Source organism: Nannobrachium achirus (assembly GCF_963921795.1).
Source record: "Nannobrachium achirus genome assembly, chromosome: 10".
Taxonomy (NCBI): Eukaryota; Metazoa; Chordata; class Actinopteri; order Myctophiformes; family Myctophidae; genus Nannobrachium; species Nannobrachium achirus.
In genome coordinates, this window is record NC_137819.1 from 57998470 (window position 1) to 58024862 (window position 26393).

General features: G+C 42.5%; 1 protein-coding gene across 1 annotated transcript in view; it reads left to right on the forward strand.

Moving 5' to 3' along the window:
* mylipa (myosin regulatory light chain interacting protein a) overlaps positions 1-17389 on the forward strand; it is a 37607-nt gene extending 20218 nt beyond the window's left edge. Inside the window, exons 4-7 of the mRNA XM_080734931.1 lie at positions 6801-6998; positions 8325-8489; positions 10605-11013; positions 14852-17389. Of these exons, the coding sequence (XP_080591057.1) occupies positions 6801-6998; positions 8325-8489; positions 10605-11013; positions 14852-15052 (973 nt within the window). The 3' untranslated portion in view covers positions 15053-17389. The remainder of the gene's footprint in view (positions 1-6800; positions 6999-8324; positions 8490-10604; positions 11014-14851) is intronic.
* Positions 17390-26393: the final 9004 nt, after the last annotated feature.

A 26393-nucleotide genomic window follows, 5' to 3' on the forward strand; every position in this document is an offset into this window, starting at 1 on the left:
CAGTTTGAGCAGCAGACAGGGAACCAGATATGATGCCCTTATTGTGTTCTCTGACAGAGAAAGCCCCTGTCTCACGTGCAGTGTGTTTTTCTGAAAGCATTACCTCTTTCTCTCGTCACGTTTGTTTTTCTCTCTTCTGAGACAAACATGTTTGGGCGTTGGGTAGCTAAGTGGAACTAACACTCCTGCCAGGCAGTGGAGTCAAGACCACATGGGGTATTTTGTCTAAAACTTCCCTGGAATTCTGACTGATGTGAAATAGCAACCAAGCTAGCTGGCAGTATATGACAGGTACCATTTATTAACCCCATTTGAAAGATGTTTTTATATGGCAGTGGTCTTCAGAATAGAGATTTAAAAGATAACTAAACAACCTTATTTGATATCATTATTGAAACAAGGCTTTAGCCTGGTAAAATGATCGGGTTGGACTAAGCTTTTGTGAAATGCAGCCTTCTCTTTCCAGCAGACATTTATACACATGGTGGATGGTTTAAACCAGTGGTTCCCAAATGGTGTACCAAGAGACGAGCCCAATTAATTATTTTTTTAATTTACTATATCAGCACTTATTTTAATTTATCAATACAGAGAGAAATACAGGCAAATAATGATTTTAAAATGTTGGTTTAGATGGACAGAACATGTGTGCAGCCCTGTATTTACATTGCAATTATTTTATAACTTAGAAATTATTATTATTATCCAAATCTACAGAACAAAAAAACTATGATTGGCCGGAATCAGTGTAGAAGGTCCTCACCTGGAGATGTTAGATTTCTTCATTTCGGTGAAGAGATGGATGAGGGACATACAGTACAGCCAGACCCTCCCTTAGTGATTGATGCGACTTACATGAATTCTCCACTACACTAGCAGTTAACTGCCGCTGGGGCAATGATGCAATTACACCAGCGACAATTCTCTCTGACCAATCAGTAGTGTTTGTCATTTCATCAGTTCGTATCACTCAAGCTTGCTTGGACGGTGGACCCCTGACGGAGGTCATCCCGAACAAGTACCAGGCTCTAATAGAAAAGCAAAAAAGTCGTAGCCTTGAGCAGGCACGTGCAGTCGTGCACACACAGATATCAAAGGGGGCTTGAGCCCCTGCCCTTTTATCAGTCTGTAAAAAGTTCCCTCTCCAGACCAGACCATGAATGCAGTTTGCAAATGCCCACTTTCCACACATTACCAGAAGGCAGCATTCAAGAGAAGTGCCTCGTACCAAACTATCCTGAACTTGAACGTAGCATCTTATGTTGTAAGAATTGCCCTCTCTGTGTAGAAATCTATGCCGTTACTCCACATCTCCAGTATTCACTTGATAATGCTTAGTTCAGTGTGGTATCACATACCGAAAATAGCCGACCTCCAAGCTCACAATGCGTCACGAGCTTTGAGGTCGGCTATTTTCAATCAAATTTCCACCAAATGGCCCTTTTAGAAATTTCAGCCCCTGTCTCTCTAACATTCTCTGCACGTCCCTGGCCTTGAGCCGCTACCCTGCAATGGAAAAGCTTGTCCGCAGGCGACGCGCTGAAGGGGGAGACGACTGGAGGAAAGTGGGGAATTGACACAGAGGAGGGAAGGGAAAATGACAGAGCAGGATGAGGGGAGAGTTGTGTTGCCAAACCAACGAGTGCCAAGCCAAACCACTTCAGTGTTTGTCCTGCCTCATCACAGCACCCAACACACCCCAGCCCTCTTGTTTACAAACGCTGCACTCTGCCATTTTCACAAGCACACTCACCGTACAATGTTGATCTAACCAGTCTAATCAATGTTGATCTAACCAGTCTAATCAAGCACACTCACCGTACAATGTTGATCTAACCAGTCTAATCAAGCTAATTGAGAAATGAAAGGGCCGTGTTGGTATTTCTGCTACGTTATGATGTGGTGCCCTTTTCTGTTAAAGGAATAGTTCACCCCCAAAATGACTTTCCCCCCTATCGATTACTCCATGGAGACTTGAGTTAATATTTTTTTAGTTTTTGTCGAATTCCTAAGCCAATAATTTGATTATAATAAATGTACCCCCATTGATTCCGGATGAAGGTAAATTTATTATCAAATTATTGGCGTAGGAATTAAGGCTGTCACAATTATTACATAATCGTCTAATCGATTATTATCGATTATTTGACATAATCGTTTCCATGTTGAAACATTTTCATATATTTTTTTTAAAGTAAAAAATTGTGGAAATAGCAGATCTACAACGTTGTGAGCTTGTGGATTGGCTATTTCCACTATCAATGTTCTTTGGCAAATATGCCTGTGCTTTCTTTGTATATTTAGGTTATGTGTCATATCTGCCATGTGCCTACAAGCCAAACGGAAATGTTATCGTCAACGACAAAAACACAATTCAATCGTTAATCGCAATTATTTGAGTGACAATTAATCGTCATGTAAAATATCATATTGTGACAGCCCTGGTAGGAATGCAACAAAAACATTTTGAGCGGTGGTTACACCGTCTCCTATACGTGGCCGTGTGTGTACTGTGTATGCGTGCGTGTCTGTCTGTCTGTCTGTCTGTCTATCTGTAGCCTGCAGTACCTTTTCTGACCACACATGTTAAGGGAGGGGCGCTGTTGTTCAGGCCATGCCAGGCACACACACACACACACACACACACATGCACGCACGCACACACACACACACACACGCGCAGCCTCCACTGCTCAGTTCACACAAGTATGATTTTTGTATTAATTGAACTCAAGTCTTCACAGGGTGAGTAATGGATAGAACGTGTTGTTGTTTATCATCTGCTCACTAAATGGCCACAAACGTCCACATCGGCAACAACAATGTTAAGACTTTTCATAATGGCCGTTGGTGGCTTTTATCTGGGAGTTATCGACGTCTAATCAGATCAGTTATGAAGAGTCACAACCGCTGATGATGGTTTCATGTGAGAGGCTTGTTAACCCATTTAGAATTATTGAATGCTTTAACTATTGAAAAATAGCAGATATACAAGCTCACAGCGCGGCACAGAGTGCTTTAACTATTGAAAAATAGCAGATATACAAGCTCACAGCGCGGCACCGAGTGCCGCGCTGTGAGCTTGTAGATCTGCTATTTTTGAAAGAGTTGTGAAAATGTATGAAAATCTTTGAATATATGTATTTTTTAAGCGAACATTTGTAACTCAAATTTTGCTTCGGGTTAGGGTTAGGAACTAAATATTTTGAGATGGGGGGTCCGTGGCCAAATACATGTCATTTTGGGGGTCCCTCACATGAAAATGTTTGAGAACCACTGACATAGTAGTCTCTCAAGAACAGACTAACTGAGCTCCAGTTGAAGTGAAAAGTACCTTTTCTTTGACGATGGCTGGCCAGATTGCTGACATAGAAACATAGGGTTTTCAAAAAACCTTTGAAGGATTCAAAAGACACTTATAGAATCGGGTCAAAATTCAAATTTTCACGATTCTTTTCAAAAATAGCAGATCTACAAGCTCGCAGCGCGGCACTCGGTGCCGTGCTGTGAGCTTGTATATCTGCTATTTTTTAATAGTTAAAGCATAAAATAATAATACACAATAATCTGTACCCGTTCTGAATGGATTAAGACACGCGATGTGTTTATCGGATGTCGGAAAGTACCGCATCACTGACTGGGGTCACATTTAAATGATTACAGAGTGAAGGGTTGATTGTGGTCTCCATGCTGGAGGGACCGTACCATTTGATGCTTGAGGGACCGTACCATTTGATGCTTGAGGGACCGTACCATTTGAAATGAAAGGGAGAATAACAACTTGAAGCTCTCGTTTTAATAGAAACTCTATACTTGTTGGGACTAGGGAGGGATGGGACGATATGAACATTTCATATCACGATTATTGTGACAAAAGAAATCGTGATTTACGCTATTATCGCGATAATCAAAATCCATTATCCCGGGGTGGAACATTTGCCAAAAAATAGCAGATCTACAAGCTCACAACACGTCGACGTGTTGTGAGCTTGTAGATCGGCGTTTTTTTTGGCAAAGACATTTAATAGAGAGTGAAAAATCAAGTACGTTTATTATAAGTACCTTTTACCAATTCTAAAAAGTTTAAGTGGTAACGGATATGCAGCTCGGCAAATAAAAGGTGAATTGATCCCAGTGCATGACGGAGGACGATGTCACGATATATGAAATCTCCACAATACGATTATCATCATGAGTGTTTTTTTATCACGATAAACGATAATATCGCTTATCGTCCCATCCCTAGTTGGGACACGAAGACCGTTATACTGTATCCATAACGGAGACGGCACAGTAACAGTATTATATGGTAATCCCACGGCAGTTTAGTTACTTTAGTAAATGATTTAATCGGATTACGGGGAGCAAACCAACCCACACCTCATCTGTCTCCAACAATCCGTCTCTACAGCAGGGGTTCAAATGGCTTCCCATTTTTAGATCCATTGACACAGAGATCGTAGAGTCTTATGTGTCGTGGCCGCACAGATAAACCTGTATTCCTAATGCACAGTGGCGCATACGCCATTCATTATCCACCATGGCTCCACCAACGCTTTTCCTCAAAACACCTTCCTCTTCCTGCCGCTGGTTTGTAAATAATGATCTCCCGCCGGCAGCCATGTGATAACATAAACATGACTGGAAGTCTTGACTACAGTAATGATCCACAACAAGCAGGCTTTCATGTCTCAGGTACGCTGAAACAGAGACAACACATGCTAGTAGGGCTGTCACAATTATTACATCATTGTCTATCGCAACGTGTCGCATTGCGACACGTTGTGAGCGTTGTAGATCGGCTATTTCTACTATCAATGTTCTTTTTTTAAGTATAAAGTTGTAAAATATGTCAGTAATTTCTTTGTATATTTAGGTTATGTGTAATATCTACCATGTGCAACTTCAAAGCCTACAAGCCAAACAGAAATGTAATTGTCAACAACAAAAACACAATTAAATCGTCAATCGCACATTTATTTGAGTGACAATTAATCGTCATGTAAAATGTCATAATCGTGACAGCCCTACATGCTAGCGTCCTTGTTCTGGGCATGTTATAATGCCTTGTGAGCTTCGAGGTCTGCTATTATTAAGACATTTGGAGAAGGAGGGGAAAGGGACTGGACTTGGTACAGAGCCCTGGGGAACCACAGTCAACTATATAACTATAAGTACATAGTTTAAGTGGGTAATACTTAGCTTGCTTACATAATGAACCAAATGTGAGTCGGCCAGTTTTTCACCCACTGTACTCGTTGGTGTACAGTGCACCGTTGGGTTTACTCTGTGTAATCATTAGTGTACAATGCACCGTTGGGCTTACGTTATGCGTTCATGAGTCTCACATGCCCTTTGCACATATTAAGTAATCTCTCAAGACCGACTCTTATAGCTTACGCAAGTGATGCGCGGAAGAGTGGGATTGAACCCGGGACTCCCACTCGCCAGACCAACGCACGAACCGTCGTGCCAATATAGGGCTGAGCCCGATTGGCAGGGCTGTTGTGGGCTGGTTCGTGGCTGTACTAACTGGGCTGTCACGATATGACATTTTACATGACGATTAATTGTCACTCAAATAATTGTGATTAACGATTAAATTGTGTTTTTGTCGTTGATAATTACATTTCTTACAGTTTGGCTTTTAGGCTTTGAAGTTGCACATGGCAGATATGACACATAACCTAAATACACAATGCAATTACTGACATATTTGACAACTTACTACTTAAAAAAATAACATTGATAGCGGAAATGGCCGATCTACAAGCTCACAACGCGTCGTATCGCGGCGCGTTGTTGTGAGCTTGTAGATCTGCTATTTCCAAAATGTTTTACTTTTTTTCCCTATTTTTTAACATGGAAACGATTATGACGATTATGTAAAATAATCGCGATTAGACGATTATGTAATAATTGTGACAGCCCAAGTACTAACTGTGGGGGCTACAATGTCAGATGAAGAGGAGCAAACGGAGTGGGCGCTCCCCTTTTATTTGGCGATGGTTAGCCAGACTGCATATTAACTCATTAACTGCCAAAAACGTGAATCCCTTAAAAATCCCGTTGTACCACCCTGCCACGCCCGTGAATCCCGTAAATAAATAAAAAAATATATATATTTTTTTTTTTTTCAAAAAATTTTTTTTGGACCCCAAAAACGTTAGTAGGCATGATAGCGATCGCGAAATTGCTTGTTTAACCCCCATACAACCCCCATACAACTCAGGTAGCAGACCTCCAAGCTCACAACAGTGTAAAACATAATGGCTGCTATCTCATGAATGCCTGAACGGATTTCCATTCGGATTTTTTTGTTTGAAAGCTGTGAGCAATGTGGACACACGTGGTGCATTATCTAGGCATGGGTGTGCATGATCCGTGCACTATGAATTACATGGAAGTCTATGGAGACGAATGGCAGTTAAAGAGTACGAAGGTATTGTTAAATGGCAGCATATGAGTTAAAGGGATACTGTCACCTAAAGGGGTACTGTCACTTTAAAAAGTCATCTTTAAAATATGAGCTAATATTTTTATGATGACATTGTGGGAATGCGCAATTATAAGCCAATCAAATTAATTTACTGTACTTAGACTACTTACTGTACTTGTCAGCTGTTGTTGGGGGGGCAAGGGGCAGATTACACTGTGACATGAGTTTCAGACTGTTTCAGACTGTTTTCAGAGAGACCACGTGACCTACTGTATCATACTAATTTCGGGGCGTGTCAGCGGGCCTTTAAGTAACAACCTTGAATTAACTGGAGTTTTTTGTTTTCATCTTTTCTCTACAGCATTATCTCCAGACACAAGGCTCTGGAAGGAGTGACCCAAGGCTCTGTGGAGTACCAGGCCCTTCAGCTGGTCTCCTCGCTGGAGCATTATGGTGTAGAATGGCACTGGGCCCGCGATGCCGAGGGCCAGCGGCTGGCCATAGGAGTCGGCCCCGAGGGCATCGCCATCTGCAAGGAGGACTTCAGTTTAGTCAACAGGTACATGCAGATGGAGGCAGAGATGATGTTTAGTCTCCTATGCCACTGGTTCTCAACCTTTTCAGGCCGCAACCCCTAAAATAATCATATTTTAACTGGGGACCCCACCACCCTAAGAGCACTAAGAGTTGAGGCATTACATTTTGTATAACACGGTTCTATTGTGAAAATAGACGATCTACATGCTCACAATGCCTCGCGTAGCAGATCTACATGCTCACAACGCCTCGCAACGCGAGGCATTGTGAGCATGTAAATCGGCTATTTTCACAATTTCTGCCTCTAATATTTGACAATTTGGCCTATGTTTAATTTGTAATTTTAGAGCTATTCAAAAGTCCTTAAATTGTCAAAGAAATGTGCAGATACCCTCCATACACTTAAACTTTATGTTGGTTTGTTTACTGTTGAGAGAGAAAACAATGTACACATTAACACCTTGCCGTCCGAAATAGAATGGTGGTTGGTAGATTAGCCGTGAAATTTCTATTATTGTATTGTGATCTGAGACATAATATTATGTTTATAAACATGACCCCGCAGCCCCTCCATCTTGAACAGCGCCGCTGTTTTTTTTTTTTTTTTTTTCCCAGGCCAGTAACTCACCATGATTTTCTAGATTTCCGTTGGGATAGAATGGGGGTTTTGGCCGATCGTCGATGTCCCCGTGCGTTTCGCGTGCGCGATCCTTTCACGTAAATGTCCCCGCAAATAGTCCATGTGTGACTGAAGAACAGAACTGAAAAGTTTCGCTAGCATAGCCCCAAGCATGGCTGCTGTAGGAGCTCGAGTGTGCAGACAGCAAACGGATGGCTGGGAGTAGCCTTGGAGAAGGAGAGGCGCTGACGTCACCTCTGCTTCATGCACGGTCTGCATGAGCTATCAGTGCACGAGTGGTGACTAGGGAAGGTTAGACGATCGCCGATTTTCGGATCAAAAGCTTTTATTCCGGTTTTAAAGACAAAGTCCGGGAATGTACGGCGTGGCTGAGAGTCCCTGGGGGGATGTGCGATATAGTACGGTTTTAACATTAAGGGGCCCCCCGTGGCTTAGAAGGTGTTAACTTAATTATCTGTTGACCCCCCCCCCCCCCAAAAAAAAAAAGATAATTTGGCCCTCAGGTTGAGAACCACTGTCCACTGTCCTATAGCCCAGCCCTACTTGACATATTATTTGGAAATCATATTGTGACATGGCAAAAAAAGAAAATCTATTTTCAAACAGACAAGGGGCACCACATCGCAACGTGTTATCGAGGTGTTTCGTCTAAATAATATTGTGATATTCAATATTCTAAGCTTCTTTCCTCTTTTTTTCACCCGACAGAATAAGCTATCCCATCATCCAGATCGCCACGCAGTCGGGGAAGAGCGTCTACCTGACGGTGACCAAGGACACCGTGGACAGCGTGGTGCTCCTGTTCAAGCTGATCAGTAACCGGGCGGCCAGCGGTCTGTACCGAGCCATCACAGAAACACATGCCTTCTACAGGTGGGTCTGTTTGTAGAAAGATGGGGCAAATGTATTGGTTTAAAACCCATTTAGGCCTAGAATTATTGAATGCTTTATACACCAGTGAAAAATAGCAGATATACAAGCTCACAGTGCGGCCACCGAGTGCCGCGCTGCGAGCTTGTAGATCTGCTATTTTTGAAAAAGTCGTAAAAAATGTGTGCAAATCTTTTGAATATATGTATTTTCAAAGCGAACGTTTGTAACTAAAATTTTGCTTCTGGGTGGTCCCTGGAACTAAATATGTTGAATGGGGGTCCGTGGCCAAATACATATCATTTTGGGGGTCCTTCACATGAAAAGGTTTGAGAACCACTGACATGGTAGTCTCTCAAGAACAGACTAACTGAGCTCCATTTAAGTGAAAAAGACCTTTTCTTTGACGATGGCTAGCCAGATTGCTGACATAGAAACATAGGTTTTTCAAAAAAACCTTAGAAGGATTCAAAAGACACTTATAGAATCGGGTCAAAATTACAATTTTCACGATTTTTTCAAAAATAGCAGATCTACAAGCTCGCAGCGCGCGCTGCGAGCTTGTATATCTGCTATTTTTCAATAGTTAAAGCATAAAATAATGATACACAATAATGTGTACCCGTTCTAAATGGGTTAACAACGCTTTTGAAAAGCGTATACTGTATGCATTTATGATCTGTTGAATTCACTCCCTCAAGTATTCAAGTTGGAACGTACTACAGCGTTGTGTGCTCTGACACATTTATTGGTCAACTTATTGACAGTTCAGAAGAGAAAGAGAGGAGCACTCGTCAAACACAGTTCCATCAAATACTTGTCTTGGGTGCACGGCTCAGGGAACGAATGAACTCAGAAAGGAGATGCCAGCACTCACTTTAGAATGAAATCTTTGTCTCTTTATTTCAAGATGCCACAGCAGCGAACAACGGACGTTTTGACCTGTGTGGGTCTTCCTCAGCGTGTATCTGAACTTATTGACAGTATAATATCTGTGATCATAAATGTAGTTTACTTGCTATAGCAATATCTTTGCTTTTATTTTGCATGACAGCTATTTGAAAGCAATATCTTGCTTTTATTTTGCATAACAGAGATCCAATCATTGCCCTCTCTTGGAAGGGACCTACTTTGCTCTGAAATGTAGTTCTTTGTCAGTCATTTACCCATCTGTGCCGCTTCAAGAGAGGGCAAACCATTCTTGGCCACTGTAGCGTGTCATGATAGTGCCATGATGCAACCAACCATTACCATTGCTTTGATGAACACTATTAAATACAGTGGAACAGAGAGAACCTGTCCTAAACGTGTTTCCTAAAGGCTGGTTCTGCTCTATTTGGCACAGAGCACTTGCTTGCTGAATATGCATCCTCACAACCCCAGACACAATGACCACAGTAACCAACACGTCTACTGTGCAAGGAAGTCTCACATGCACGCATAACACATGTAGCTAATGGTCCCATCTAAGTGGTGTGCATTGGTTTTCGTGAAAGCAGAGCACATAGGACAGTCTTGCGGGGGAGGGGTGGCATGTTTTTTCTTGTCCTAGTGAAATATGTGCGTGCGTGCAGTTTGCAGTGAGCATAGACAATCCAAATGGCTGAGCTATGAAATTGTTCTCGTCCAGTCACAATAGCCCCAAAAGGTACAAAAGACGAGCCTCTCCTTTTGTTTCTGGGATGGGATTCAGCTCTCTGAGTCTGCATATTTGTTGACACGTCTTCAACAGGCTCAAGTGCACATCTATAGGCTGTTGTCTGTAGTCCAAGTTTTCTAGTGCATCTTTTATTTCACATAACGCAGGCATTGTATAGCATCGAAAGTTGAGGACAGCAAATACATTTCTTATTGTTTGCGATTGTATTACAATAGAGGGTATGCACGTGACATCATCATACCTGGAAGTTGATGCAGAAACGTCTTTCTGGCCATGACAGCCCATACATCCAAACAGAAAAGTCTGTTGCCATTTAAACAACGTTAAACTCACTTTGCCACTCGATTTGCCATTCACTTTAAGCACGTACCCTCTAGTCTATATCGACCAAAACCACTGCTCAGATTGTACTTTGTTCAGATGTTGGTGAGGTAACGACGTCCCCTTCCTCCTCCCAGGTGCGACACGGTGACCAACGCGGTCATGATGCAGTACAGCCGCGACTTCAAGGGCCACCTGGCGTCGCTCTTCCTCAACGAGAACATCAACCTGGGCAAGAAGTACGTCTTCGACATCCGCCGCACGTCCAAGGAGGTGTACGACCACGCGCGGCGCGCGCTCTACAACGCCGACCTGATGGCCCAGAACGGCGAGCGCACGCCGCCCTCTCGCTCGCCCAGCAGGGACAACCAGCAGGACGAGGGGCTGGACTGCGGCAGCTGCCAGCAGAGCCGCGCCTTGCAGGAGAGGCTGCAGAAGCTGCGGGAGGCCCTGCTGTGCATGCTCTGCTGCGAGGAGGAGATCGACGCCGCCTTCTGCCCCTGCGGCCACATGGTGTGCTGCCAGACCTGCGCCAACCAGCTCCAGGTAGGCCTCACACAACCCTATACGTTCACACCTGAACGCACAATCTGTCTCACTTTAGATTTGAACCACTTTAACTCATTGCATGCCAGGCCCGATAGTCCCGAGATTATTTCAATGTCTTTCCCTGCCAGGCCCGATAGTCCCGAGAATTTCCGCCATTTTGAAAAAAAAAAGAAAAAAAAAATGAAAAAAAAATTTTTTTTCAAAATGTTTTTTGGACCCCAAAAAATGTAGTAGGCATGATAGAAATCGCGAAATTGCATGTTTAACCCCCATAGCAACCCCATCTATCAAACATGGCAGCCATCTTTGTTTACATTTTAGGAAAACATAATGGCTTGTATCTCATGAATGCCTGAACGGATTTCCATTCGGATTTTTTTGTTTGAAAGCTGTGAGCAATGTGGACACACGTGGTGCATTATCTAGGCATGGGTGTGCATGATCCGTGCACTATGAATTACATGGAAGTCTATGGAGACCAGAGGCACCATAGAGTACGAAGGTATTGTTAAATGGCGGGGAATGTGTTAACTAGGCTTGTGACGATTCACTTACCTCCCGATTCGATTTCGATTCATAGGGTGACGATTCGATTATATCACGATTATTGCGTTTTCCTGCGATTTGCGATTCGAATCACGATTGTTGCGATTTTTCCCCAAAAATTACAGCTTTTTTATATTGAAACATTTTAAAACAATTCTAAACAATATAAAACATTAAAAGTTGAATCATATACTTCAAATCAATGCAGCCAAATAAAGTCAGTCAATCTTTCTGACATTTATTTCAGCCAAAGTGCCAGTGGTACAACATTACAACAACATGTTCCTGGTCAAGATGCCAGAAAACACAGAACACAACAGTCATAAAAAATAAATAAAAAATCGCTGTGCTGCAGGCCTACAGCACTGTGCTAGCTTTAGCCATAACATGACATCCTCATGACCTAAAAAAAACTTACTTACGTACTTACTCTGACTGAAAGTGGTTATTTCACCTTCAAGTTAATTTCGCCTTAAAAAAAACAAAAAAACAAAACGATTCTGAACTTTGAAAATCGATTAATTCAATCGCCGGCATTAACATCACGATAATATAGTAAATTGAATTTTTTTGCACAGGCCTAACTTTAACCATTATTTTATGCTTTAACTATTAAAAAAATAGCAAAAATCACAGCAAGCCGGTAGAAGTCTGAATATTTTTGACCCGATTCTACAAGTGTCTTCTAAATCCTTCTTCTAAATCAGTGGTTCTCAAACTTTTTCCATGTCAAGGACCCACAAAATTACATGTATTTGGCCGCGGACGCCCATCTCAAAATATGTTGTTCCAGGGACCACCCAGAAGCAAATATTTGAGTTACAAATGTTCGCTTTTAAAAAGATACATTAAGACATACTAAAGAAAATATCTAGATTTTTCAAAAATAGCAGATCGAGTGCCACGCTGCAAGCTTGTAGATCTGCCATTTTTCAATAGTTAAAGCATTCAATAATTCTAGGCCTAAATGGGTTTAAACTGGCTTAAGGGCGGACCGACCGGCGGACCTCTGACATTTCATGTCACTATAACTCGGCCATAACCATCGCCGTTGAGTAGTTCGGATATCCAGTTTTCCAGAACCGCTGACGCAACCAATATGCCCATATATGGACATTATAATATATGGCCATATACTTATGACATAAAGATCTCCATATATGGGCACAAAAAGGGGAAACTAGCCCTTTTCCACACTTTGAGTTTGTGTGGTCCAAAAAATGCTACTTAATTCAAGATGGACTGTTTGAGCTTCTCATTAAATCTTCTTGGTGTTTTAGAAGAGCGATCCAAAGCTTCAAGCTAACCTGATTGTCCTCGCTTAATCTGCTAAATGTTGCCTTACCTTGCACAGGCAGATGGTGTGTTTGTGTATTTGTGGGATTGTAGCTGCCAGGCAAATCTCCTCTCCATTAACTAAACTGGGAAACGTGACCTGGTTGCGTCCTCGCCTTCACACATACTCAAGAGAGTGAGTAATCTATGAATGGAAAAGAGAAATTCTTTCTTAACCAATTTCTGTTCATCCATCCAGCCTTTAACATGAGACAAGTTACTACTCATTTTATGAGGAACTTAAAGTTCTGACATGCGTTCTCTCACCTGCAATTGGCCGAGTACAATTCCGTAGTCCTCCAGTGCACGATCTGGGATATTTGTTGTTTTTAATGTTTCCGTAGCTGGCACCTTTTTGCGCACGTCCATGCTTTGCTTTGATGCCTGGTGCTTGTGTTGAACGTGTCAAAGAGCTGGCAGCACATTGCCTGTCATGTGGCGAGCGGAGGCTTGCACAGCCAAGGTGGTGCAGCAGAACAGCAGTCCAGCCAAATGGGAGGCTAAAGGAAAACATTACAGGGGGGGTTGTGCACACTTTGATACAGTGCAAGACATTGTTTTATTGTCTTTGTGAACTTGTGTCAGGCTGACCCAGGACTTTAAGCCTTTGTATTCTGGCCAACTTTTTGACACGGGAACACTGGAGCAGGAGTTGACACTGTGAAATAACACACTGACATAAGATTGTTATGAGTGTTGTGGTGACAGTCTCATCTGTTTTGATTGATTTATTTGAGTCATCTCGTGACACTGTCGGGACTCAGCGTGACTGTTAATGGATGGCGTCCCTATTCTGGGCATGTCTTAATAGGCAGACATTCGACGATAATAACCGATCACAGTGCAGCTTGTTTACCTAAGATATTTGTTGTAGAGGGGATAATGGATGTGGGTGTATACTGTATAACAGTATACTGTAGAGGGGATAATGGATGTGGGTGTATACTGTATAACAGTATACTGTAGAGGGGATAATGGATGTGGGTGTATACTGTATAACAGTATACTGTAGAGGGGATAATGGATGTGGGTGTATACTGTATAACAGTATATTGTAGAGGGGATAATGGATGTGGGTGTATACTGTATAACAGTATACTGTAGAGGGGATAATGGATGTGGGTGTATACTGTATAACAGTATACTGTAGAGGGGATAATGGATGTGGGTGTATACTGTATAACAGTATACTGTAGAGGGGATAATGGATGTGGGTGTATACTGTATAACAGTATACTGTAGAGGGGATAATGGATGTGGGTGTATACTGTATAACAGTATACTGTAGAGGGGATAATGGATGTGGGTGTATACTGTATAACAGTATACTGTAGAGGGGATAATGGATGTGGGTGTATACTGTATAACAGAGCTGGTGTTTTGTCCATGCCAATGGTTCCCCCTGAGTCAGAGTTCCTTCAGGGGGTTCCTAATGGAAGTCTGTAACTCAAAGAGTTATGGCTTTTCCTTTAAATTAAAAAGTCCCTGGTCTATAACGGTGGTTCTCAAATCGTGGGTCGGGAAACCCAGGGGGGGTCCCCAGATGATTAGCTTAATGTGCAATGTTGTTTCTCACTCAACAGTTAACAAACCGACAAAAACTAACATTTTATAGAGGGTGTCTACACATTTCTAAAGTGACAATTTAAGGACTTTTTAATACCACTAAAATGACAAATTAAACATTGGCCAAATTGTCAAATATTAGATGCAGAAATTGTGAAAATAGAACCGTGTTATACAAAATGTAATGCCTCAAGCTTGTCAGGGTGGTGGGGGGGGTCCCCTAGTTAAAATGATTATTTTAGGGGTCGTGGCCTGAAAAGGTTGAGCACCACTGTTCTATAACTCATTCAGTCTGCATACATGTTCACTGAAATGTTTTCCATTTGAAATCTGCTCTCTTGGTGTGTGACCATGTATGTTCTGTCTCCCCCCTCTCCCCCCCATGCAGTCATGTCCTGTGTGTCGGTCGGAGGTGGAACACGTCCAGCACGTCTACCTGCCCACGTGCACCAGCCTGCTGAACCTCACCCTGACGGACAACAACCACCATCACCATAGCAACCACGGCCCCGCCCCCATTCACAGAGACATGGCCTCGCCGCTCACCTGCTCCTCCAGTGACTACGACCACAAGATGTACCACACATAAAGACTACGGCCACAAGATGTACCACACATAAAGTGTCAGAGCGCTACGACCACAAGATGTACCACACATAAAGTGTCCGAGCGCTCCAGTGAACCAGTGAGAACTGTTCTCCAGTTGTCTGCTTGGTCGGGAACCAACAAACACGAGTAATGAACTTTTCCATTCACCACCCCAACATGAGATGCCAACATCCCGGGCACCACCCCAACATGAAATCTGTACCACGGTTCGTCACACCAGTAGTTCTCAAACTTTAAAATGTCAAGGTCTCTCCCCTTAATAGTCCATGGGCCATACGAGATGTCGGTATCGGAAAGGTGGCAAAGGTTATCATGCATTTTTGAAAAGTTTTATATCTGTAGATTATAATTTGGTATGATAACCCTTTCTGAGACACCGCTATTGGTGTTATCAGCCGCTAGAGTTGGTGTCCCATTAACTTTACATTACAGGGAGAAAAAAAAGCAAAAAAAAAAGAATCTGCTTTAAGTAGCAGTAGTAGGGTTATCATACCAAAATATAATCTACAGATAGAGCTTTTCAAAAATGCATGATAACCTTTGCCACCTTTCCGATACCAACATCTCGTATGGCGCATGGACTATAACTCTGACAGTATACAAATGAAACCAAGTATACTGGCAAGAGTTACATACATGTAAGGATCAATTTAGACCTTCCCAAAAGGAACCCAGAGAGTCCCTGGATCCCACTTTGAGGACCACTGCGTCACACCAAAACCACTCCACTTCAAACTTTGGCGTTGCCGTTTCATTGGTCGTTTGGCCTTCATTTCAGACCAGCCAGCCGTTTATTCATTGGTTGGTAGTATTTTCTCTGGTTTGTTTTGATTGATTGTAACCCGAGGCAGTGATGTCACTCCTTAGGGGTTTCTTTTTTTAAGCGTTTCCTCATTACCACTTTATTTTTAAGATTAGCCTCTTTATCGTTTTTCTTAAATTATTGCATCAGTTGATCTGATACACAGTAGAAGCACTCATTTCTTTCACTTTTGTGCTTTGATTTGTTATTGTCTTTTTGTCTCCACATCAGACTCCTAGCCCCACAAAACATGTACCAAATTGTGTGCTTTTAGGAGAACAGCTAAACATTGTACATACGTTTTTTTGTGTGTGAAATTTTACTTTCTTACATTTTAAAAGCTTTGTCTTTTCCAGTTTTCAGAATTCATTTTATGATGTAACAGAGTGAATTGGTGTTTTTTTTTTTTTTTGCCTCATTTACATGCGTTTGTTTTGTTCCCCGGTGGTTTTTCCATGCCAATGAGGAGGTCTTAAAGGGGTCTTGGAAGCTCTGCTCTGGGCACAGCACTGCATGCTGATCAGGAACCGGTGAGGTGATAAGGCAGCCATTGTCCTGTCCATACAGCCATCTCTATGGCAGGGTGATTAGGGAGGTGGCCGGGGTCTCGGGGTGGCCTCTCAAATCCCACCAGAAAACTCCGACCTTGTATGAGAAACTGACACCCCACCAACACCCCCCACCACCACCTCACAAAACAGGGTTGTTGTGGTGTTGATGTTTTTTGGTTTGTTTTTAGAATAACTGCCACCATCCAAAACCACAAGCCCTGTTTCACACAAGACTGCCGCGGTTTTACGCCTCATTTTTTAATCTCCATGCCAACAGAATCCCGGAAACGAAGGAGCCTTTCAAAAGAGGCTCTTTTCTTTCCTACTTGAAAAGTATAATAGAGATTATCTACTGAAATCCTGCCTCTTATAGATATTTAGTTTAACAGGAAATGATATAATGTGGTTGTTTTTGTCCAGTGTTTGTTTGTTTCACCCTGGAAAAAATCTCAGCTGTCCTCTTGGGGGTCAAATTGTGAGTTTCATTCTGGTTTTATTATTTATAATGGTACTAGGAGATCTGTCTGTGCAATACTAAAGTTTTTGAAAAGCTTTTTTCTTTTCTTCATGTGTCGTCTCCCCCCTGCCCCAGTTTTTATCTTATTTGAAAGATTAGAGAAATACAAAGGAGGAAAAAAACGATCTACGTCACTTTACCAAGAACCTTTTCCCAAGTGTATTATCCATAGGGGTCTTGGCCTATATGTAGCAGCAACACCGTGTGTTTAGACTATATATCCTTTCTTTGCACAAACAGTTTTAATTTCTTTGTCTTGGCAAAAAGAGGAATAATTATTTCTTGATCGCTGACAAGAGTCACTGCAGGGGAAGGAATTTTATGATTTGTACAAGGTAGCAATTTGTTTCTGTTTTCTGAAGCAAAGGCCACTATGCTCTGTAAAATGTAGACCTAACTCTTAGGATTAAACTTTTTATATATATATTATATATTATGCCTGGAACAAGAGAGAAAGTATTAATAAAGTTGTTTTTTAAAAACGAACCCATGGAGTGCCTGTGAATTTGTGACATTGGTATGAACGCCACTGACCTTGGTGTTTGTGAAAGTTCCTGAATGTTGGGAGTCACGGATGGCTAAAGCTCATAAAATGCTTAATTAAACGTCATATACCACTGATAGCGTTTCGACAACTCTACTGTTCTCAACCTTTTGTGGGCTAGTGCCCCCCCATCCAATTAATATATAAGCATTATTTTTATTGTGTTAATTGTTTTTTGATCGGTGCATGCATTTGTCTGTCTGTAGCATAAACCTACCACCAAATGTCTCTTGGTAATATTGAAGTGTTCTTTATGTTGGCTTTGAGTTGGTAATGTTAAACACTCCAGCACTGAACCACAGGATGACCAGGATTTTAACATAGCCCACTGTAGACCTCATTACTGGGAGCAGTGTTGCAATGGTCCAGTCAGTCGGTCACACATGTAACCATCTATTTTCTGACCAGTGTCACGCCCACGCGCAGGGGCATGCATTGATACAGTGATACACCTGACAACGTTTAATGTCACCGCAGGGTGATTTAACAAAGAGATGAGCCCACAGTATATGCATATCAATATACCATTGTCTGAACCTGGTATTGCCTTCAACAGGTATCTCCTCATGGTGCTTTTGTGTTGTTCGCCTGTAGTTTAACCTTGAAACAGTCAAATGTTCTCCAGCAATGATCTCAGGATGGACTGGGATTTGAATTTGGAAACGCTGAGCTGAGAGCCTGATCTTTAAACCACTATACCATCTCTCTCAGCTGATTTTTCCTGGTGCTTTTTACTACATCTTTTGTATCTTAACCTTGAAACCTTGTCACAAGTTCTGCTATTTTCTATAAGTCCAGAGGAATTAAGCCTCGATCAGAGTCTGCGGTGAAGAGCTATCCACCGCAAATTTGAGGTGGAAAGCATTCCACCTCAAGTCAGAAAATAAGTGAAGGCCATCATTGTATGCCACGGTGGAGTGAAGTCCTATTCACCGTGACTGACTGGTCCAGGTCGACCAATCAGTGAACGGGGTGAAGAGCCTATCTGTCTGATAGTAAAATCACACCCGTGTGAACTGAGCGGTGGTCCCCCCCCCCCCTTCCCCCCTGTGTGTGTGTGTGTGCCTGGTCTGGCCTGGCCTGAACAACAGCGCCCCTCCCTTAACATGTGTGGTCAGAAAAGGTTACTGCCGGCTACAGACAGACAGACAGACAGACAGACACGCACGCAGACAGACAGACAGACAGACCCACACACACGGCCACGTATAGGAGCGTTGTGACCACCGCTCAAAAACAGAGATGTGTCGGGACATCTACTATGTTAAAATTTTATGGGGGAGGACCCCCAGACCTCCTGCTTTAGGGGTGCAGGAAATGCATGCAATATCATACATATATTCACTTAAGTAATGACTTGAGAAGTCATTATTAAAGATGTCTTACTTTGCTTCAATCATCAAATCTGTACTGGCATTTTAAGGCTGAAATTCACCCTTTGTTAGCCTCCTGGTTGGTCCCTGACTGACCAACCAGCAGGCTCTATCTGCCTTGTCCCGCCCTGGTTCCGCCTTTTTTATGTTGAATTAGCTAAAACATAACTTTTGGAGAAATAAAAACATTTAAAAACATGCTGATTCACTATGCTGCCACTGAGCAGCTCCAATTGACTGAAACAAAGTTTGAAATTAGAATTGAGCACACAGAATAACAATATGAAGCAACTGAATTAACATGGCAGTGGATGGAATGTCCCACTGAATGTCCCTCCAAGTCAAAGCAACCAATGGGTGTGGAGATGGGCAGGACAATGGGCGGGACTTGACAAAGGGTGAATTGTACCCATGCTAGTAGCCTACAGGCTACAGTACAGCCTGATAAATGTATCAAACATGCACAACATTCAACAGAACACAGGACAATACCTATATATATCTGTTAAGAGGTTTTGGGGGGAGGACCCCCCAAAAAATAAATCTCCTGGATTCTGACAGTCCAATGTTGTCAGGCCTGGTGTGTGTGTGTGTGTGTGTGTGTGTGTGTGTGTGTGTGTGTGTGTGTGTGTGTGTGTGTGTGTGTGTGTGTGTGTGTGTGTGTGTGTGTGTGTGTTGCAACCTGCAGGAACCGGGATGGTGTTTGGAGGTCTGTGGAGCAGCCGGAACTCGGACGGTGCTTCTCCGTTTCTGTGGTGCAAGAAGACGAAACACCGTCCGAGTTCCGGCTGCTCCACAGACCTCCAAACAACATCCCGGTTCTGCCGCCCCGAGCGGCGCGGCGCCGGCGCCGATGATTGCCGATGAATGACGAACAGGCGACGCCAAGAACAGCAGCTGCGTTCTTTTGTATGATTGCGTTCTTTTGTATGATTGCCTTCATTTTGTAAAGTTACGTTGAAATACTCCGGCATTGAATAATAGGAGTGTAGCCTACATGAATAAATGTCAATGTGTTCTTTCTTCAATCTTTAATCCGATCTACAAGCTCAAAATTGTTCCCATAATGTTCCAATGCTAGTAACTTGATAAAAGTATCAAACTCGCAAAGTTCACGAGCACAGAAATACATCTCCTGCATGGATTCTGACAGTCCAATGTTGGCAGCCCTGCACAGTACAATATATGTTGTGACCCCACCCCCACCCTACGAGGTAGGGGGTCCCTGCTCCATCTCCCCATCAGTTTGGGGGTCCCTCCCTGGCCTGAAAATGTCGAAGACCCCTGCTTTAAATGAATTAAGCTCCTCCCCCTGGAGGTGTGTCACGTATGCTCAAGTCTGGCTGTACCTCGCTGCTATAATAAAGTATTCAATCAAAAACAGTGCAAGCTTAAAACGGGATGAAAATATATTTTGTTAGATACATTTACACATGCAGAACTGTTTGTGAACTGTGTACATAGAGTACACTGAGTAGGGAGGAGCAGTTGCCCTCTTATCCTTGTCCCGTGTCAACATAAATACAGATTGTATGTAACAGTCCACACATCACATCACATCACATCACACATCACATCATCTCAGCTGCATACAAACAAACAACTCTCTCTGCTGGTTGACTTGGACAGGGTCTGGAACTTCTTAATGTCATGTTAACAGGTTTGGAAATAATCAGATACTTTACATCCAGATACATTGTGTATTAATTAGGGGGTGGGTGGGATGCTATTGATTAGCATTGTCTCCATATCAATCCCTCAGTCTGTTCATAATTTAATTTCCCGGTGAGAATAATCTCTCTCTCTCTCTCTCTCTCTCTCTCTCTCTCTCTCTCTCTCTCTCTCTCTCTCTCTCTCTCTCTCTCTCTCCTGCTCTCTGTCAGGAATCAGTGGCATTAAATGAACTCCAAGGACACTGGTGGCAGTCGTGAGGGAGAGAGGTGCTGGGAAGAGTGATGTGGTTTCTAGTCAGCCATGCAGCCCACTAAATCTCCGCTCTTTATTAGGGGAACTTGACTTCCAAAAGCCCTGCCTGCCTGGTGCAAGCAGGGGCGTCACAAGGGGTAGGAAAGTGGGACTGAGTTACCAGGGCCCAAGGTGGAGGGGCCCTATAGTAACTTTAGCTATTGAAAAATAGCAGATATACAAGCTCACAGCGCGGCACCGAGAGATCTGCTGTTTTTGAAAAGTCCTAAAAATGTGCGCAAATCTTTGAATATGTATTTTTAAGCGAACATTTGTAACTCATTTGTAACTTTTGCTTCCGGGGAGGGGTCCCTGGAACTAGATATTTTGAGATGGGGGTCTAGCTGTGGCCAAATACATATCATCTTGGGGGTCCTTCACATGAAAACGTTTGAGCACCGCTGACATAGAAACATACGTTTCTTGCACACATTTTCACGATTTTTCAAAAATGGCAGATCTATATCTGCTATTTTTCAATAGTTAACACATTCATGGGGGGCCCGCAGTGAATCCTTGTACCCAGGGCCCAGAAATGTGGTGTGACGCCCCTGGGTGCAAGCAAGGCTGCCCCCCCACTAATCCTGCACTCCCTGCTGGAACACAAGCCAGCTGGGTAGGCTGGTCCTCTGCATTACTCATTACCTCTCCTCTAGTAATGTATTTACATCAGGAAGTCAAGGCTGAAATCTATTTTCAAATGTGTTTGTGTAGGATGATTATCCATCCTTTATATAAAATTATATTATATTATACTGTTTCTGCAGTACTATAAATAGTTAGTATTTACATAATGCTAGACACCAATATTAAACAGTTGTGGGTATTTAACAGGCCATCTATCAATCAATCAATCTGTACCAGAAAGACAAGTCAAAGATAACAGTTAAAAATCACGCACAGTGTGTGTGTACTGTATTTATGAGATAATTTCATTAAGCTTCCCGCGAAGCTTGGCCAATGTGACACTGGGCGCATAACAAACTTTGGACAAACGGACAGAGCCAGATGTTGTAGCTTAGCTCAAAAAGTCTCTCTCTCTCTCTCTCTCTCTCTCTCTCTCTCTCTCTCTCTCTCTCTCTCTCTCTCTCTCTCTCTCTCTCTCTCTCTCTCTCTCTCTCTCTCTCTCTCTCTCTCTCTCTCACGCACGCACGCACACACACACACACAGTCAACCAGAATAACTAGATACATGTGGCCACAGATGAAGAACTAGGCCAAATCAGCCATTTAGAGCTCTCTGCTGTGTTGCGTTGCTCTGACCCTGTGGTCATAAGGTTTAAACAAGAGAGGACATTATTCATCTCAGCAAAAGCATACATGGATCAAAAAGAAAACATTGATAAAAGCTTGTGGCGTTAACACTGGTGAATCACTGTGTTGTTTCATTGTGGTTGAGACAACAATATAAAAAATAAAACGTAAGACTGAGCTCTTTTTCAAAATCTAGAACTAGAACTGTTGTCACAGTAATCCGAAATGAATCTATAATAGCATCACATTAATCTGTTTTAGCATAATTGCTGACAAATCACAGATTATGCCAAGGCCAAGGGCTGTGACAAATGTCTTGTGCAAGATTGCCACAAGGCAAAGAAATTATACATTTTTGAGCGGTGCTGACCACTCCTACATCTGGCTTTGTATGTATATGTCCCACACTTGGCTCATTGGCCACTTCACACTGGGGGTGATTTTTGTCGCACCACCGATCCGACCAAATGCCCAATTGCCCATATATGGAGATCTTTTTATCTGTCAGTCCATGGCCCGTCCCATATATGGGGCATGTCCTTTTTGTGCCCACATATGGAGCTGACAGTCCATAGCACTTACAGTAGCACTTACCCACTCTCCATGAGCGTCATTTAGATAGCATCGTTATATAGACCGATGCCAGCCCATTTTCGACTTGACATCCTATCGCTCCAATTTACAGATTATTGATGTTTTGATCGTTTTTGACATGTATTGAATAGGTTCTTGGTCTACTTACATTTTTTGGATTACTATTTCTATGCATTTGATGTCCTTGCTTATTGCAAATCGCTCTGGATTAAGAGCATCTGCTACAGCAAATGCCTAAATTGTCAATTGTAAATTGTCCATTATGAAAAAAATACATTAACAAATGCCATGCTGATGCTACACTATGTCGTCCAATGTAAAAAACAAGTTCCAGCTTGCAGCTTTAACGCTGAAACATTTACTGTGTGTAATTTACAATGAAGACCCGGGGCAGACAGCCCAATCTTGTTCTGCTCATAAGTACTGCTCATAAGTTCTAAATCACATCTTGTTGAGGGGAAATGTAGAAAAACTGTGGCCGAAGGAAGTAAACAAGCCTATTGCATTCCTTCTCATGTACCATGTCTTTGAAGGAATTCTTCACATTATACGAGAATGGACTTTGGCCTAGTTTCCGTGGAATGTTTGTGAGTGAGGGCCTATTATTGTTAAAATGTTTCATGTTCACATGTAAACAGCAAAAGTCAAGGTTTATTGGTTAACAGAAACGTCACGGAAATACAGTGCAGTTTACTGTCTTTAATGCATCTCAACTTCTGGATGCAAAGTCTATTTTGAGCTCTCATTAAGAACACACTATTGAGAACGATCCAAGAGTGTGTTCCCCAACTAGAACGATTCTCCCATCTCCTCATTTCCTGACGGTAGGATAAACAAATGGAATTCTTAAGTTCCTGTCAATTCAACTCATGCCAGCCAAAGAACATGAAAGGCTCTCACTAATTGCATCACCCCCAACCCCTGCTCCTGTGAGAGGGTCTCACATCTGGTCTGGGGGCACAAATGAATGACAACTGTTCCCCTCAACAGGTTCAGGGTATGTATATTTGCTCTGGATCAACAAACCAGACGCCTCTCGTTGACATCATCAGCCTTTAAGAGGGCAGTGGTCTGGGCCAGGCCTGGCCCTGTATAGGTGCCTCTGAGTGTTCTCAGCTCACACAATGCATAGAACAGTGGGAGGAACAAAAGCCTGCATGTATGGGAACAAAATGTTCTCCACAAAGACTTTGCACCTCTCCATTGATTTACAGCACTGAGTGACAGACAGTATAAGACTTAACAACAGCCTCGACAACTTCACTCCTGACTGTGATGTTTGGGTAGTTTATTTGCTCACAGCATAAAGAGAAGCTTAATTGTATGAATCATGACGTCCCTCAATGTAATAAAGTTAAGCAATGACTGCTAAACAATGTTTGACAATCATTTAACTGTCGAGTAATGAATGTAACACGATTAGTCTTACAATGATGCTGCCACAGAACCAAACCCATGCAAGTCTCAGGCAAACTGCTATTGACTGCTATAGCTAGCTGCCCATTACTTTAAGGGTCAAATGTAACATAACGTCCCCTTATTGAGGTTATAGGCAACAGCCTCAATATTCTAACAGGACCTGACACACTGTCCATCTGGCAGCTTATCATAAGTTAAACATCACACATTTATTAGCTTTGACCGACACTTCATCAGCAGTACAGCCAGCGTAGACATCCCACAGATTGTAGACACATCACCTTTGACCCACTTATCACAGAATTATATCCCCTCTGGTCACGAATACATGAATACACGCATGCACACACGCCCACAATTAGGATTTTACCGCATATCCCTGTGTGCACCTGGAATGATCATTTATGGTTTGACAATGACTCCGGTTGAGATTAACTCCATTGAGACAATGAAGAAGATAATAATCATTATAATAATTGGGAATAAAAACAGTGTTCGGGCTGTTGGACTTAAACAGAAACATGATTTAATGGTTCCATCTGGGGGTTCCTGCAGCTATTTTATCATACTGCATCCACACGAACCCTAGCGTCCTTATCTACAAGTTTACAAGTTGCTTTGCGACGCGTTGTGAGCTTGTAGATCTACTATATTCGGCGTACATAGACATAGGCCTACACAGCTACAGCATGAACATACAGTTGAGTATTCTTGGAGCAGCCATACCATGCTGACAGCGCACAGCTCTCAGAGACAGTATGTTCTGTAATATGCACTCAAACCAGCCTGATCTTATCAGTTGTGGTGCCTATAAAAGGCATGGTGCGACCTTTAGGTCACCCCTTATCAGTGCAAGCTATAGGGGGTGAGGATAGGGCGTGGCCTTGCAAAAATCGGCCACTTCCGCCCGCCATTTTGGTTGCTAGCATATCTTTCTTGTGAGACTCTTGGATAAAAGGGTCACAGTTCACAGTGTGTGTGTGTGTGTGTGTGTGTGTGTGTGTGTGTGTGTGTGTGTGTGTGTGTGTGTGTGTGTGTGTGTGAAATGTTATGTAAGTAACTAGTAACTTAGTAGTAAAATGTAGTGGAGTAAAAGTACAATATGTTCATCTTGGATGTAGTGGAAAAATATTGGAAATTGTACTTAGGTAATTTACTAGAGTAAATGTACTTAGTTACTTAACATCACTGGTCATTCAATGCACATGGCTGCAACTGATGATGTGTGTAGCAACCAGGCATTGTGATGCTGATGCTGAACCACACTGATCATCTGTTCATGCATTTCATTGTCAGTCAACTATCTGACAAGTACCAGGGAGTGCCCACACCTAACTTTTTGTAATGCTGAATATGTACCCATAACAAAAGGGCATGGGCAATTGGCTGACTATTTGAAAATAAACAACCTACAAGCATGCTAATCAGATTGAGGTTTAATAACTCATGGCAGGTCCCTTGGCTTAAACACATTATGCCTACAGGCTAGTAAAATCGGCAGGTTCTCCCCAACTGATAATTTATATGTAATGAAATAAGCATTGAGTAAGTAAAGAGGACAGATCAGCTGTTGTACATGTGCAAACAACAACAACAACAAAGTAACAACACTGCAGAGCGCTTGGTAAAATAGTGGCGTTTAGCGTTGCTGTGTTATGATTGTAACTTACCCTTATGGAAGTGCCTTGGACACACAACCAAGTGTTTGCGAATATCCTCAAAGGTTACTTTGTTTCTTCTTACAGCAGACACCCAAGCCATACGACGTCTCTTGGTTATATCATCCATCTGTTCGCCACAGGTTCTCTTCCAAGCTGGAAATGTGAACATTTTAACTCCGCCGTTTTTATCGCTGACTTCACATCCCACAACGCAGCATTTACGTACCATTGCTGGACAAAGATATAATCTAGAAAGATGGAAGATACACACCACCGTCACTGCTAGACAAAGATATATAATAGATGGAAGATACGCTGTCTGCACACCACCGTCGCAAGTAAGTAGTTAGCTCAACAAGTAGAACTACAGACTGACTGATCTTGCTGCATCCAAGACCTAGCAGGAGCAATGGCCGCCAAAGTGGGCGGAGTTAAGCCCCGAATCTTGCGGTGATGTCATAACCGACAGTCCCTATAGTGTCAAGTCACTGTGTATTTTAACTCTCAGGGTGAAAGAGCTAGCGCTGCTGCATTAACGTAACCATATGACATCATAATATCATTCTAATCTTATCGGTTAAGTGAGCAATTAAGTTTTAGTAAGCAATTAAAATCGGCCTGCTTACTTTCATTTCATACAG